The sequence below is a fragment of the Lithobates pipiens genome, unplaced genomic scaffold (genome assembly GCF_037356315.1).
Source record: "Lithobates pipiens isolate NorthernLeopardFrog02 unplaced genomic scaffold, aLitPip1_a1.2 Scaffold_23, whole genome shotgun sequence".
Classification (NCBI taxonomy): Eukaryota; Metazoa; Chordata; class Amphibia; order Anura; family Ranidae; genus Lithobates; species Lithobates pipiens.
The window spans coordinates 128,098,830-128,114,104 of NW_027507785.1; the positions used below are offsets into that span (position 1 = coordinate 128,098,830).

The 15,275-nt window shown below is 42.1% G+C and overlaps 1 protein-coding gene and 1 long non-coding RNA gene across 2 annotated transcripts in view; both read right to left on the reverse strand.

Moving 5' to 3' along the window:
• Positions 1–15,275, reverse strand: part of LOC143927887 (arf-GAP with dual PH domain-containing protein 1-like) — a 77,434-nt gene that overhangs the window by 1,952 nt on the left and 60,207 nt on the right. Inside the window, exons 9-10 of the mRNA XM_077452331.1 lie at positions 4,244–4,315; positions 1,077–1,308 (exon numbers count right to left, since the gene is read on the reverse strand). Coding sequence (XP_077308457.1) covers positions 1,077–1,308; positions 4,244–4,315 — 304 coding nt within the window. The remainder of the gene's footprint in view (positions 1–1,076; positions 1,309–4,243; positions 4,316–15,275) is intronic.
• On the reverse strand, positions 8,542–9,745 carry LOC143927890 (uncharacterized). The gene is made up of 2 exons (XR_013262337.1): positions 9,095–9,745; positions 8,542–9,002 (listed from the first exon to the last, which is right to left on the reverse strand). It is a non-coding gene; the product is annotated as an uncharacterized LOC143927890 (long non-coding RNA).

Below are 15,275 nucleotides of genomic sequence, written 5' to 3' on the forward strand. Positions count from 1 at the left end.
ATGGAATAAAGTTACATAGTTACATAGTAAGTGAGGTTGAAAAAAGACAGCCCAAAGTCCATCAAGTTCAACTTATGTGTTTGATTATATGTCAGTATTACATTGTATATCCCTGTATGTTGTGGTCATTCAGGTGCTTATCTAATAGTTCTTTGAAACTATCAATGCTCCCTGCTGAAACCACCGCCTGTGGAAGGGAATTCCACATCCTTTACACTCTTATAGTAAAGAACCCTCTACGTAGTTTAAGGTTAAACCTCTTTTTCCTAATCTTAGTGAGTGGCCATGTGTCTTATTAAACTCCCTTCCACAAAAAAGTTTTATCCCTATTTTGAGGTCACCATCTCCAGTATGGTATTTGTAAATTTAAACCATATCCCCTCTCAAACGTCTCTTCTCCAGAGAGAAAGTTGTATCTGGACCTCGTAGCAGCGGTGTGACGGTTACGTTTCAACCCTTCTTACATTACACTACAAGCCAAGGAGACTGTGGAGATCCTCTGGGATGTAGAACCTGCCTGCCCAGGTACTAGATTGTTTACACCAACAATAACACCTTAAGATAACAATACCAGTAAAATGACCCTATGTGTCCATAACTAACTTTTCACTTTTGTCAACAGTCTAGAGGAGTGGGCATTCCTGGGCAGACAGCATTTGCATGCAGACTGCCCCAGGTAATGCCCACATGTAATGCTAACCAAGGACAGCCAGGCTGGGGAGGAAAGAATGAGATGAAGCTGGATGTCCTCCAGCCTGAAAATGAGGAAGGCTCTGCCTGTGTGAACTCTAATTAGCGTAAGCAAATTTAGGTGAGGTGCTTGTACAACTGTATTATTTATTCACTGTTGATTGCTAGTAATTATTTTGTTCTATACGAGACTAGCAAAAGGAAGTTTTTTTTGTCACAGGGTAGGGCTCTTTATATATTTCTTTCACATTACAATTTTATTACCTTTATCTTTTTTTTTCTTTAATTATCCCTTAATATATTTTTATTTTAAACTAGACACCATTTAAAAACATATGCTTCACAATTAATTTAAAAAACATTTTTTTTAAAAGTTGAAATGTTACCTGCATAATATTCTCGAATATTCATAGGAAGACTGGTCACTTTCTTGAATGCACTGAGCCAGTTATCTCGGTCTGTCTCACTCTCACATGTAAATAGGTAAGTACGATCAGGGGTACTTATGGATATACCATAACTCCACAAGTTGCCTTGTGTACATGAAATTGTTTCTGGCTTTACTTGGTATCCATTCTCACTGCTTCCCAAAAACACTTCACCTTTGGCAAAGGCATCCTGAGTGAAAGAGATCAAACAGTGGTCAGATTCGATACAGAAGCGCAATAGGCCTGATTTACTAAAGAAAGCAAACACAATTTCCTTACATATGGATAAAGACTCCATTATAGGGGCAATTACTATGGCAGTGAAAGGCACCCAGGCATGCTGGCTGTGGTAAGTGACATCTAAAGCATATATAAACACAGCTTACAAATCCTTAGATGCGGTGTATGAATTAGTTTGCTTTTTTTTAACATTTTCTCTTAATTTTCTTTTTTTTTTATTCTTTATTTACGGATTGCAGGTAATACAGAGACAACACAAATCACTCAGTTTTCCAATACATCAAAATAAACAGTTAGTACATCATGGGGGACCGGGTGAAACCTAATATATTACAGCAGCGTTGGCCCTAAGAATACTAAGGCCACTGCGTTATCTCACGTCAATGAGCCGTATCCCCAGTGATCACCTATTTGCCAAGGCGGTCCCCGAGGTGGTCCCCCTCCAAGCCCAGTCTGAGGGGTCTCCGTCATTGGCTGCCTTCATTCTATAGAGCAGTGATGGCGAACCTTGGCACTCCAGATGTTTTGGAACTACATTTCCCATGATGCTCATGCACTCTGCAGTGTAGCTGAGCATCATGGGAAATGTAGTTCCAAAACACCTGGGGTGCCAAGGTTCGCCATCACTGCTATAGAGTATAGAGCTCAACCGGGACCACCCCAAGGGCCGCCGAACCCTGGCTGGGAAACTAAGAGAACAGAATGGTAAAGCCCTGGCAATCAACAGTTATTTTGATTATTCCTTTAATTTTCATCTGGTAACCCTACAAATAACATACTTCCTGTCCCCTTTTGTTTACACCCACTTCTCTACTATCTAGTGAGGGGGACATTTTTAAACTTCAAACACATTCTCATTTATTCATCTCCTTTACATTGTAGCTGATGGGATTAGTAGGCAGCACAAGGAAGATAATGTTGCTTTTCTTTCTTTTCAGCTCACAGTGACAATGACATTTCTAGTAAGATCAATATGTATTTTCTGTACTTGCTGAAATGTTCTAAGCCTGAAAAATGAAAACTAATGTAGTCACCATGTGCAAGGACTGGTAATCTGCAATATATTACATTTGTTTTTGAGTTTAGCTACATTTTGATGTCACTGCTACACATCACAGGGACTTATAACAATCATAATTTAAAAAACTGTCTACAACTTTCTTTGGTGCCTGTGACCTGTATAACAATGCAAAGTGCAGCATGTGATTTTTAATTAAGGTAATCTCTGCTTAAGCAGGCTTCCATCATAGGCTTTGTTTTAATGATCCAGATTTGTGCCTTCCTACTAGGAATTAGTGCATGATAGAGCACACATATGTAGCCCCCGTAGAGGATAATATCCAGTGCCAGGCTCATTTCACTGAAACTACAGCAAGTAGCCAGGAAAATTTAATCCAGCTGACATTTCCTCAAAGACTAGTAGTACAGCCGTGACCAAAAGTTTTGAGAATGACACTAATATTAATTTTCACAAAGTCTGCTGCTTCAGTGTTTTTTGATATTTTTGTCAAATGTTCCGATGGTATACTGAAGTATAATTACAAGCATTGTATAAGTGTCAATTGATTTTATTGACAACTACATTAAGTTTATGTCCCAGAGGATGCTGGGACTGTGACATCATAATGGGCGGGGACATCATCCGGCGATGTCCATATATAAGTGGCCGCACGCAGCGTCCCTGTCATTGTGACTAGAGACAGCGACGAGGCAACAGCTCAAGAAGAGAAGAACAGAAGGCCAGAAGACAGCGGCGACAGAAGACCGGGCCACCGCTTGTAAAAGAGCTAGAAGAAGGCGCGGTGGGCAGACAAGACCCCCAAAGTCGCAAGAAGAGGGCGGCGGCGAAGAAGAAAGCCAGGCTCCTCCGCTAGTAAAAGAGCTAGCAGAAGATAGCGGAGGAGTCCGGCGAGAAGACCCCCGAAGATGGAAGAAGACCCCCGGAGCTGTGCAATAAACTATTTTAATCCTTGTGTGTTGTGTTTTTTTACATTTTTTTCACAGGTGAATGGGTAGGGGTACATTGTACCCCATACTCATTCACATAGGGTGGGGGGCCGGGATCCGGGGGCCCCCTTATTAAAGGGGGCTCACAGATTCCGATAAGCCCCCCGCCCGCAGACCACGACAACCAACGGCCAGGGTTGTCGGGAAGAGGCCCTTGTCCTCATCAACATGGCGACAAGGTGCTTTGGTGTGGTGCGGCTCAGGAGGGGGGCGCTTGCTCGTCCCCACCCCCTTTCCTGGCCGGCTGGGTAGCGTGCTCAGATAAGGGTAATATATGGACCTGGGGGAGACCCCCACGCTGTTTTTTCGGCGTAGGCATTCCCCTTTAAGTCCATACCAGGTGACGGGGCCAGCGACGCTTCCTTCGCTGGTCATGGCTACCTGGCTAAAATGAACGGACTTTACTCCATGTGTGTGGGTGAGTCCGTTCATTTCAAAAGTACGGCAGATAGTCTGAGACGTGTGTACGCAGCATTAGAAGGAAATTGTGGTAGTCTCATTATTCTTAGTGCTCTGACAGCATTCATCTTTTAGATCTAGCCTTAAGAGATTTAGGTGGCAATTCTGGATGACTCGCAGCTATCTCTGCTGATCATGCAATGAGACAGTGCTGTGATTCACATCCTATGAGCACTCTTCTGATATGCCTTGAACATTTGATATGTTTTGAAAAAGGAAAAAAATGACATCTTCACTTATATATATGACACTAAAGCTTTACAGTAAGAGAGGATCCAAAGGAAATGGCACAATATTTTTTTGAATGTAAGGACTGGACACAATCAAATCTGAAAACAAACATAGGCTACAATGTATAAAACATTTACAATGTACAGTGTTTTCTACTTAAGCAGCTATAATACAAGTGAAGATCTTACCAGGGGGTCTTTGAAGTACATGAGCCTTCGTTGATCCAGAGTAAACCACCTCTTCTTAAATGCATCAGTTGGCTACAACAACAAAAAATGAGACACCTTCTTAGCACTTTTGTAATATAATGTACCAACTGCAAAAGAGACTATATTTCCCACAAATATAACTGTTAAATGATCAGTACTATTATGATTTTTGTTCAAGCAGCTTACAATGGTATCCAAATGTTCTTGAAATCTTTAATCCCAGCAGGGTAAAATATCAATGTTAAGTGAGGCCTAAGGCAATTATGGAATTCATAACCTAACTGGATTTTTAATTGCATTTGGAAATTGGTGAACATAATACGGGAATTTATAATGTAAGTATTCTATAGTGTGAATGCCTTCTTTTCTAAAAAAAAAGGTGCTACCCAATGATTCAGTTGGAGGGCTTTTTGATTCCTTTAGTCCCTTTTCACTATAACCTTAATTGTTATACTTTCTCATAGCAGCACATGCATGTTGTTTCTGGGATCTCTAAATTTCTAAAGTAAACCTCAGGTGTCAAAGATATTTTGTTTCTCTAAAGACACAGGCCTTTACGAATCTGAATACCTGTCAAATGACATGAAAAGTCGCTCCAATGTGAATAAGGGTTAAGGGCAGATCACTTTGTTTATTTTCTGTAAAACGCTTCAATTAAATAAATAATAACAGAAAAAAGAGCAATCAGTGAAAATTGTGGTGTCCAATAACATAAGTGGTTAATGTCAAAGTGACCCTTTACATTGGTGAGCAGTGGAAAATTGCCCCTTGCATTGGTGATCATTGTACGCAGGCCATCAATTTACCGCTAATCAAGCAACGGCAGCACCCTCAGGGCGATTTGTAGGATTCCACAGAACCCTGGCTGAGAAAAAGTTGCTCTACCCCAACCATCAAACTCCTACCCATTTACCAGTGACCAAAAAACTTTTTTGTTGTGGCTTTTCTGTTTTTCAGACTTAAAGCAAGTGCCTTAGATCCCTTGTTCTTTTCCTGTGCTAAAGAAACATGGAGGTAGCTATTGCTAAAGTTTCTTTCCCAAAATGATAGCTGCTTGACTGACATACTTACATAATGACTTTAATAGTATGATCACTGATATGAAACAAATACAACTCCATTGTTTTGGCCTCTTCTGCTGCATATTTGTTCTTAATCAGCAATTCAAAGTATTGAATCCAAAGCGTTTTTAGTTGTTACTTTACAACTGTAAAACTAAAGCAGTGCCAGTGCCTTATACTATGGTCCAAGCAAAATGAGCTCTGCTTCTTTATCAAATATTATTGGCTAGCCATCAGAAAACCAGGGCTGTATATAGTACTGATCCCAGCATCCTGAATGACTCTTAAGAGAATGGATAGATGGATGTTCAAGTAAATAGGCTTGAACCCCTCTCTGCTCCACGTCACCTACTGTCCCTCCCCCTTCTCCCCCTATAAAGGCTGCTGCAATAGTGTTGGATAGCTAAAGAGGGTTTCACCAGCACTAAGGGCATTCCGTGTTCACAAGGGTGCATTCCAAAAGGGGGTTACTTAAAGATGTGCCTTTCCTGGCAATCTATGGGTCTGTACAAGCTTGGGATGAGGCAAGGTTAGGGTAACAGAGGTGTCCATTGCACCATTGCCATCGTGTTTCTAAAGGCAAACTTATATGTTACTTGTGTTTTTTTAGAGTGCTTTGCAAGCAATTTTGACCTTCGCCAGAATCCTGCAAATAACAGTTTGAAAACATTTAGCCCCTGTACACACGGTCGGAGATTCTGCCAACCAAATCCGTCGGATTTTGTCCGTCGGATTTAGTCCGACGGATTGTGTCCGAAACTGTTGCATACACACGGTCGGGCCAAGTTGTCTGACTTAGCGGTTGCCAAGAACACGGTGACGTAAGCCGTGTACGGCGGGACTAGAAAAAGGAAGTTCAGCACCACGTCTGGCACCCTTTGGGCTCCTTCTGCTGATCTCATGTTTTAGTAGAAGTTTGCTTAGACGATTCGCGCTTTTCAGATTAGTGATTCAGATCGCTACCGCTCTTCAGTTTGTGCTTGTCTTTGCGTATCTGATAATCAGTGCGTGCAGTCATTAAGTATTTGCTTCTCATTGTGGACTATATCTTGGTATAGTACGCTTTGAAAGGCATTTTTTATTGTCTGCTTGCTTCTGCTATTCAGGTCGTCCTTTCAGGCCTTGCTGTTTATCGGTGCTTTCTGGTGTCCGTTCTGACCAGCCGACCGTTTTTCAAACATGTTTCGTCTACGTACTCATCGTACAGTTTGTGCTGTGCAGGGGCTTCGTGTTGGGGTTCTTACTTTGACTTTGACACAAGCCCGGTCCATGAACAGGGAGGGGAGGCGTTTGTGGACCAAGAATTGGTTGCGCCAGCATCACCAGTTCTCCCACATGCCTTTGCTCTGTGAGATCCACGAGAATAATTCTGATCATTTCTGGATTTTTCTCAGGATGACGGACCCCGTTTTTCACCGTCTGCTGGCTTTGCTGACCCCTTATATCACCAGGCAGGATACCTCCATGTGGCAAGCCATCACTCCGGAGCAGAGGCTCATTGCCACGTTGCGCTACTTGGCGACAGGGAGAAGCCTTCAGGACCTCAAGTTCTCTACAGGCATCTCCCCCCAGGCTCTGGGGATCATTATTCCAGAGACCTGTTCTGCCATCATTCAGCTCCTGCAGAAGGACTATATTATGCTAAGTTTTATCCTTAAACATCACATTCTATGTATTTCATGATTGCTAATGTCTTGCATTTCTTTCCTCATTCCCTAATTACCATCATTGCAATATGCTCTGATTCATATGGTCTGCCCCTTTGTCCTCATGCATATTTGCCTCACTAACTTCCCCACCATGCTCTTCTTGGCCCCTAAAACTATAGTCTAGTCACTTAACAATGTCTTTTGGCAGCTCCATAGTATTGCTTTCCCCTAAACTCCCCCTAAAATCTCTACAAATGTGATGTGTGTGCTTCAATTCATGCAAAGTGACCTTTTTTGGATTTTTGGAGTTGTGCCAAACTCATTAGTAACCCCCCTCTCCCCAACTGCTAGCTCAGCTGATAGCAATCTTCTATCTGATGACTTGACCCAACCCAATACACACTCTAAATACCTTTTTCATGATCACATATATGGACAAATTCACCAAAGCATGTAGTGTAAGGGCCTGCCTCAATACTTTCAAATGCTATTTTTATTTTTTTAACACATTCATTTTCTTGCTATGTAATAGCAGAATGTCAGAATGTGCTTCCATTGTGTTATTATGACACTTCTTACCTCTCCGGTGGGCTGCCAATAGTGTAATTAAGGAGGGGCTTCCCAAAGTATCACACATTATTTAGGCATTCAGCTCTCAATCAAGTGGAGAGGGTTACCTGTCCTAAACATCCCCCCTCATTTTTTAGCAAGGGCCCATCAGATGGGGGGTGGGGGGGTGGGGGGGGGGGGGTTATGACTCTCATAAGGGGACCTTATACTTTAGGCTTTAAATACTCAGTTAAAAAAATGTTATACTAATTTTGTCCAAAAATGTGGGTGTCTAATCTGCATGCAATGTTGATTTGTCAAATTACTAGTTTTTGTTCTTGTGTTACTACACAGTGTCCTTCAACGCCACAGAACTGTGGCCTCCCACTTTGCCAGTTTTATTAAAGTTGTGCCTTTTTCACCAACAGTGCAAACCTAAGTTCAGAGCGAGATGAGGGGACAGTCTCTTCTTAAGATAATGTTATTATGTTGTGGGTCTGCTACACACACACCTTCTTTTTGTTAACTAATGTATGTAGTGCATTACTGATCAAAATCATGCTCATTTTCAGCACCATGGCAGGAAAATGGCATGATTGTACAAATGTACACCTCACTGTGGGTGCTTTTTACTAAAGGCACATCCACTATGCACTACAAGTGCAGTGCAAAAGTACACCTGAAACTGCACTTGGAGTGCAAAGTGGAGTTACCTTTAGTAAATCGCACTCCTTCTCAGCACAAACTCAAATTTGACTACAAATACATTTTAGGACCAATGAAAAAGGAAGCCACACATTGTTGACAATTAAACTTTTTAATACAAGCACATTCATATGTGCGTTTATTAAAGGTTTTTACAACAAACCAAGAGATTTTGTGTATCCAAAACAGAGTTTAATCATATTTTTTTTTACTTGTTTTTTTTGTGTAAACAGGCATGTATCAAACCGTAAAATACAGAACACAGGAATTTACAAAGTTCAACTTTGAAAAGTGAAGACAATATCAGACAGTATGTACAAACTGGGCTGATATTGCCTTCATCACATGGGGTGTGACCCCTGAAAAATCCAAATTTGGAAGATGCACACAGTGTGCCAACATGTGCTATCTCCCATCATGGGGGATCAATGTACATGCTTTGGGGCTGCAACCCCTTCATCTCAGACACTTTACACAAAACACGTACATTGATCCCCCATGATGGGAGATAGCGCATGTTTACACACTCTGTGCATCTTCCAAATTTTAAATTTTGCAAAATACAGCATTTTTATGTTAAAAAGCAAAAATAAAACCCTATCTAGTTTTTTAGTTTTCACACTCTCCCCAAAACATCAATGATGCTCTTCATTTTATTTTTAACATCATTGATGTTTTGTTGTACAATTTCCAAATCCCGATTGCACCCCATTATCTCCCCGATCAAGATCTGGGCACTTTCACTGGTAAAACGGGAATCTTCTTCCACATCACCTAGAAAACAAAGCAAACAAACACACCATGTAATCCAAATATGGTGATATACATTGATGAGCTTACCGGAAGCTGTGTTCTCCGACACTCACCTGTTGTGGTGACAATTTGTCCAACCTCCACAATCTCTTCTTCCTCCTCCTCCTCCGGCTCCTGCTCCTGCTCCTCTGTTTCTGCTTTTGGAAGTTGCCCTTCTTTGGGAGGGGTGTGGTCCCTGGTGTCCTCATACTTGCCGAGTCTTCTCTCCCCTATGAGAATGTAAACAAAGATTAATTAGCACACAGGGGGCAGAAATAGGAATATGAAACATTGCTTGGAAGTGTTGTACAATTGTGTTTTGGGCCGAGTTACAAGGTGAGAACATTATTGGGGACACTTTGTTAAGCTGGAATACTTCCCTGCAGAACGATGTTTCATACGAACGAACGAAACCATGACCTTGAAAGTGGCCATTTTAAAATGCACAACATGAAATCAAAGCACATGGAGCATGTATGCAGTCAAGAATAATCACATGAATACACGACATCTACTTACTTTTTTTAAGAACACGCTTGATCCTTAGGTACTGCTCGTGCTCCCTCAGTTTCAGGTCTGACCAGCGTTTTCTCAGTTGATCCTTGGATCGGCGTACCCCAAAATTCTTCAGAAGACTCTTCACAACTTTATTCATGATCTTGGCCTTTCTGATATTTGGGTTTGGGTAAGGTCCATACTTCCCATCATAGTCGGTCCTGTTCAATATGTCGACCATCTCCAACATCTCTTCAAAAGACATATTTGAGGCCTTAAATCTTGTCTTCCTGGATCAGGAAGTTTCAGGCTCCAGGCTTTCCTCACCCTCCTCCTCGTTAGTGGAACTATTAGTGCGCACCTGCGTTCTCTCCGCCATGTGCTCTACCCACTGCGCGGGAAGCGAAGGGGCGGGAAATAGTCTGGAAAGAACGTCAGGGGCAGGCGGAGTTTCACGCATGCGCAATGTATATAAAACGCAACACGTGTGTATCGTTCGTACAATCTGGGAGGAGAGTGTGAGGCATGGAAGCGACGAACGTGGAAACGAAGGTAACATTTTTAACTTGGTGCTTCACTAGACTAGACTGCTTCTATCTAGGCCGATTTGGGACAAGATTAGAAGGGATTTTAATTGCATTATTAGTATTTGAGGGTTTGTCTTGTGTTGTGTCTTGCAGACAATATGGATCCATTCACCAATGCCAACTTTATGGGGCTATTCATAGAACTGTACATGGAGATGCCCTGCCTGTGGCAGTTCCACAACAAGTTTTACAATGACAGATCAAAGAGGAACGCAGCACTGGAGAAACTGCTTGCTTTGTTGCGGATCATGGTCCCCACGGCAGACATGACCTATCTGAATCGCAAAATTGTGGCCATGAAGCTTACATATTTCAGGGAGAGAAAGAAGCACCTGGAGTCATTGAGAGCAGGAGATACAGATGCTGTTTATTACCCCAGGATGGTGCACTTTGACAGGCTGCATTTTTGGTAGACCAAGGGGTACCCAGGCCACCACTCTCCAGGCTTCCTCCAAGGCATCCGTCACCCCCAGCTGAGGCTTCTGATGTCCAACCTGGGCCTTCCAGGCAGCACCATGTGGTGGGGCCCAGCTTGAGACAGGTATTGCATTGTTGAACATATTTCTTGTGTTACATTTAATGATGTTAACTAGATGTTCTTATTGATCAGTAAGTTGAGATTTCTCCAAGTGGTTTACATCTCAAGAGACAGTAGTGACCAAAAATGTTTGGGACGGGAAATAAAAATGCTGGTGTCAGAATGATAGTCTGTTCTATTTGGTAACATTCAATTAGCAAAAGCCAGGAGCACAAAATGGTGTGATTGATGATCAAAAAACTAAAACTATGTCCCCTTTTCATACACAGGATGACCTCAGTCGGGGGGAGGCTGTGGCAAGTGGCAGCCAGGAGGTTGACCAACGCCCTCCTCCTCCTGCCCCAGCTACAGGAGCCCAGCCACAGCCTGGAAGGATGCCTGGTGTGGGAAGTCCCAAAGGAAGACCAGAGAATGATGGCCTGGGTTGAGTCTGGTGTGCCAGAAGATGCAGCCTCTTGAAGATCCACATCCTGGGGACATAAATGGCATCTGAATTTCCTGCTCTCTAGGACTTCGGGACCAGACTTCTCTCCCTGAGATATCTACTCCTCAGGCCACCCATTTTTTAATATCTAATTTAGTCATGTCTGCCCTGGGGGCCAAAGGCTGCACCAAAGTTAAGAAGTTTCTCCAGTGCTGCGTTCCTATTTTTAGTTTCTAGCGAACAAAATAAATTTTTTTTTGTTTGATGAAATACTTGTGTAATGTGTTTTCCTTCAAAAAGTACAGTTTATTTGTGAGCAGGCAGGTACATTTCAAAAATACAAAGTGAACTAAATAACAAGGGGTAACAACACTAAACAACCTCCTGTAGATTAAATAAGAAAAAGAAAATATAAAAAATACAATAATGTTGTTGTTGTAAGTGTCTTTAAAGGAGATTTTTAGGGAATCCCCCCCCAAAAACATCCAAAAAATAAAAAACCAAATCAAAAATTGTGTAGATGTGACGCAAACTAAAATTGTATTGCTGAAATGGTTAAAAAAGAGTAATGAAATCCGTTCGGGAGAAGTGTGTGTGACTATGAGCATCAAAAGAAGTTAGTTCTTGCAGCATTGTAAAGAACAAGAGAATGCGCTTGATGAAAGAATTTTTAACATTGCAGCGTGACGAATGTGCTATATCGCTTACGAGCAGTAGTTTTACCTGAATGAACACTTCCGTGTCGGAATTTGAATGTGAGCATGCGTGGCACTTGGTCCGATCAAAATGCTCTACACATGATCGGATTAGGTCTGACCGGCCCAGTTGGTCGGGAAATATTTCCAACATGTTGGAAAATTGGGTCCGACGGAGATTCGGACGGAATCAGTCCGATGCATACCACACACAGTCGGATTATCCGACGACACGGTCCGATAGGACACATTCCGACGGATTCTCCGACCGTGTGTACAAGGCTTTACTGTTTTCAGGTGTGCACTGTGTATGGGAATTCTGTAGGAAATTATATAGGCATAGCTCCCAACTTTCCCTGATTTCGGGGAATTGTCCCTGATTTGGAACAAAGGCACTCTGTCCCTCTTTCATTCTCATTTGTCCCTCATTTCGGGCTCATCTATATAGTCTTATATAAAATGCAACCTTTTATCTTTCAAAAAGTGTTTCCCAGTGCTAAACCTTTCATCCAATGTCTACATTGTTGCATTTGTACACTTCAAAAGCCAGTATAAAGGAATACTAGTGGTAAAAAAAAACACTTGTGGGTTTAACTAATATTTTTTTTTGTATACAGTGCCTTGAAAAAGTATTCATACCCCTTGAAATATTCTACATTTTGTAACCAAAAATGTAAATCTATTTTATTAGGATTTTATGTGATAAATCAAAGTGGCAAATAATTGTGAAGTGGAACGAAAATTATAAATGGTTTTCAAATTTTTTTACAAATAAATATCTGAAAAATGTGATGTGCATTTGTATTCAGCACCCCAGAGGTAATACTTTGTAGAACCACCTTTCGCTGCAATTACAGCTGCAAGTCTTTTTGGGGATGTCTCCACCAGCTTTGCATATCTACAGAGTAACATTTTTGCCCATTCTTCTTTGCAAAATAGCTCAAGCTCTGTCAGATTGGATGGAGAGGATCTGTGAACAGCCATTTTTAAATATTTCCACAGATTCTAAATTGGATTCTCAATTTTATTTAGGCCTGGACTTTGACTGGGCCATTCTAACCATTCCACTGTAGCTCTGGCTGTATGTCTATGGTTATTGTTCTGCTGGAAGGTGAACCTCCACCTCAGTCTCATGTCTTTTGCAGACTCTAACAGGTTTTCTTCTAAGATTACCCTGTACTTGGCTTCATCCATCCTCCCATCAACTCTGACCAGCTTCCATGTCCCTGCTGAAGAAAAGCATCCCCACAATATAATATATATATATATATATATATATATATATATATATATACAGTGGTGTGAAAAAGTGTTTGCCCCTTCCTCATTTCCTGTTCCTTTGCATGTTTGTCACACTTAAGTGTTTCGGAACATCAAACCAATTTAAACAATAGTCAAGGACAACACAAGTAAACACAAAATGCAACTTGTAAATGAAGGTGTTTATTATTAAAGGTGAAAAAAAATCCAAACCATCATGGCCCTGTGTGAAAAAGTGATTGCCCCCTAAACCTAATAACTGGTTGGGCCACCCTTAGCAGCAACAACTGCAACCAAGCGTTTGCGATAACGTGCAATGAGTCTTTTACAGCGTCCTGGAGGAATTTTGGCCCACTCATCTTTGCAGAATTGTCCTAATTCAGTTACATTAGAGGGTTTTCGAGCATGAACGGCCTTTTTAAGGTCATACCACAACATCTCAATAGGATTCAGGTCAGGACTTTGGCTAGGCCACTCCAAAGTCTTCATTTTGTTTTTCTTCAGCCATTCGGTGGTGGACTTGCTGGTGTGTTTAGGATCATTGTCCTGCTGCAGAACCCAAGTTCGTTTCAGCTTGAGTACACGAACAGATGGTCGGACATTCTCCTTCAGGATCTCTTGGTAGACAGCAGAATTCATAGTTCCTTTATCACGGCAAGTCTTCCAGGTCCTGAAGCAGCAAAACAGCCCCAGACCATCACACTACCACCACCATATTTTACTGTTGGTATAATGTTCTTTTTATGAAATGCAGTGTTCCTTCTACGCCAGATATACTTGGACACACACCTTCCAAAGAGTTCCACTTTTGTCTCATCGGTCCACAGAATGTTGTCCCAAAAGTCTTGGGGATCATCAAGATGTGTTGTGGAGAAATTGAGATGAGCTTTGATGTTCTTTTTGCTCAGCAGTGGTTTTCTCCTTGGAACTCTGCCATGCAGGCCATTTTTGCCCAGTCTTTTCCTGATGGTGGAGGCATGAACGCTGACCTTAACTGAGGCAAGTGAGGCCTGCAGTTCCTTGGACGTTGTTGTGGGATCTTTTGTGACCTCTTGGATGAGTCGTCACTGCGCTCTTGGGGTAATTTTGGGCGGCCGGCCACTCCTGAGAAGGTTCACCACTGTTCCATGTCTTCGCCATTTGTGGATAATGGCTCTCACTGTGGTTCGCTGGATTCCCAAAGCTTTGGAAATGGCTTTATAACCCTTTCCAGACTGATAGATCTCAATTACTTTCTTTCTCAATTGTTCCTGAATTTCTTTGGGTCTCGGCATGATGTGTAGCTTTTAAGGATCTTCTGGTGGACCTTACTGTGTCAAGCAGCTCCTATTTAAGTGATGCCTTGATTGTGAACAGGTGTGGCAATAATCAGGCCTGGGTGTGGCTAGAGAAATTGAACTCAGGTGTGGACAACCACAGTTATAGTATGTTTTAACAAGGGGGGCAATCACTTTTTCACACAGGGCCATGATGGTTTGGATTTTTTTTCACCTTTAATAATAAACACCTTCATTTACAAATTGCATTTTGTGTTTACTTGTGTTGTCCTTGACTATTGTTTAAATTGGTTTGATGTTCCGAAACACTTAAGTGTGACAAACATGCAAAGGAACAGGAAATGAGGAAGGGGGCAAACACTTTTTCACACCACTGTATATATATATATATAAAACACAATATACTTCTAAGCTGCTGTGCCTAACCTCCTCTTTTGACCTAAAACAATGTACAAGCGCTTCTACTCACTCTGTTGGCAACTACCTTGACCTCGTATTCTCCTACCTATGCACTCCGCACATGCCCTATCCAATATTCCTTTTCCTCTCTCTGATCACCACCTTATTAGTTTCACTCTCTCCTTGTCTGCCTCCTCCTTGCCTTCCAACTACCAAACTATTACCTGTAGAAACCTTTGTCATCTTAACCCTTCTCTTCTTTTTTCTGCTACAGATTGTCTCTATGCCAGCAGCTATAAATACTACAGCTGCTGACTTATAATAAATAAACACTCACCTGTCCCAGGGTTCAGCGATGTCGACAGCCGAGACCGAGCGATCGCTCGGGTCTCGGCTGCTGCCGCCGCCATTCTAGGCGAGGGAATCAGGAAGTGAAGCACTGCAGCTTCACTTCCCGATTCCCTACTGCGCATGCGCGAGTGGCGCAGAGCACTAGGAATGGTCCGCGCTGTCTCTGGGACCCGTGAGTGTCGCCGCAAACAGCGCGGCGGGACAGGAAACGGCATAGACTCCCGTGGGA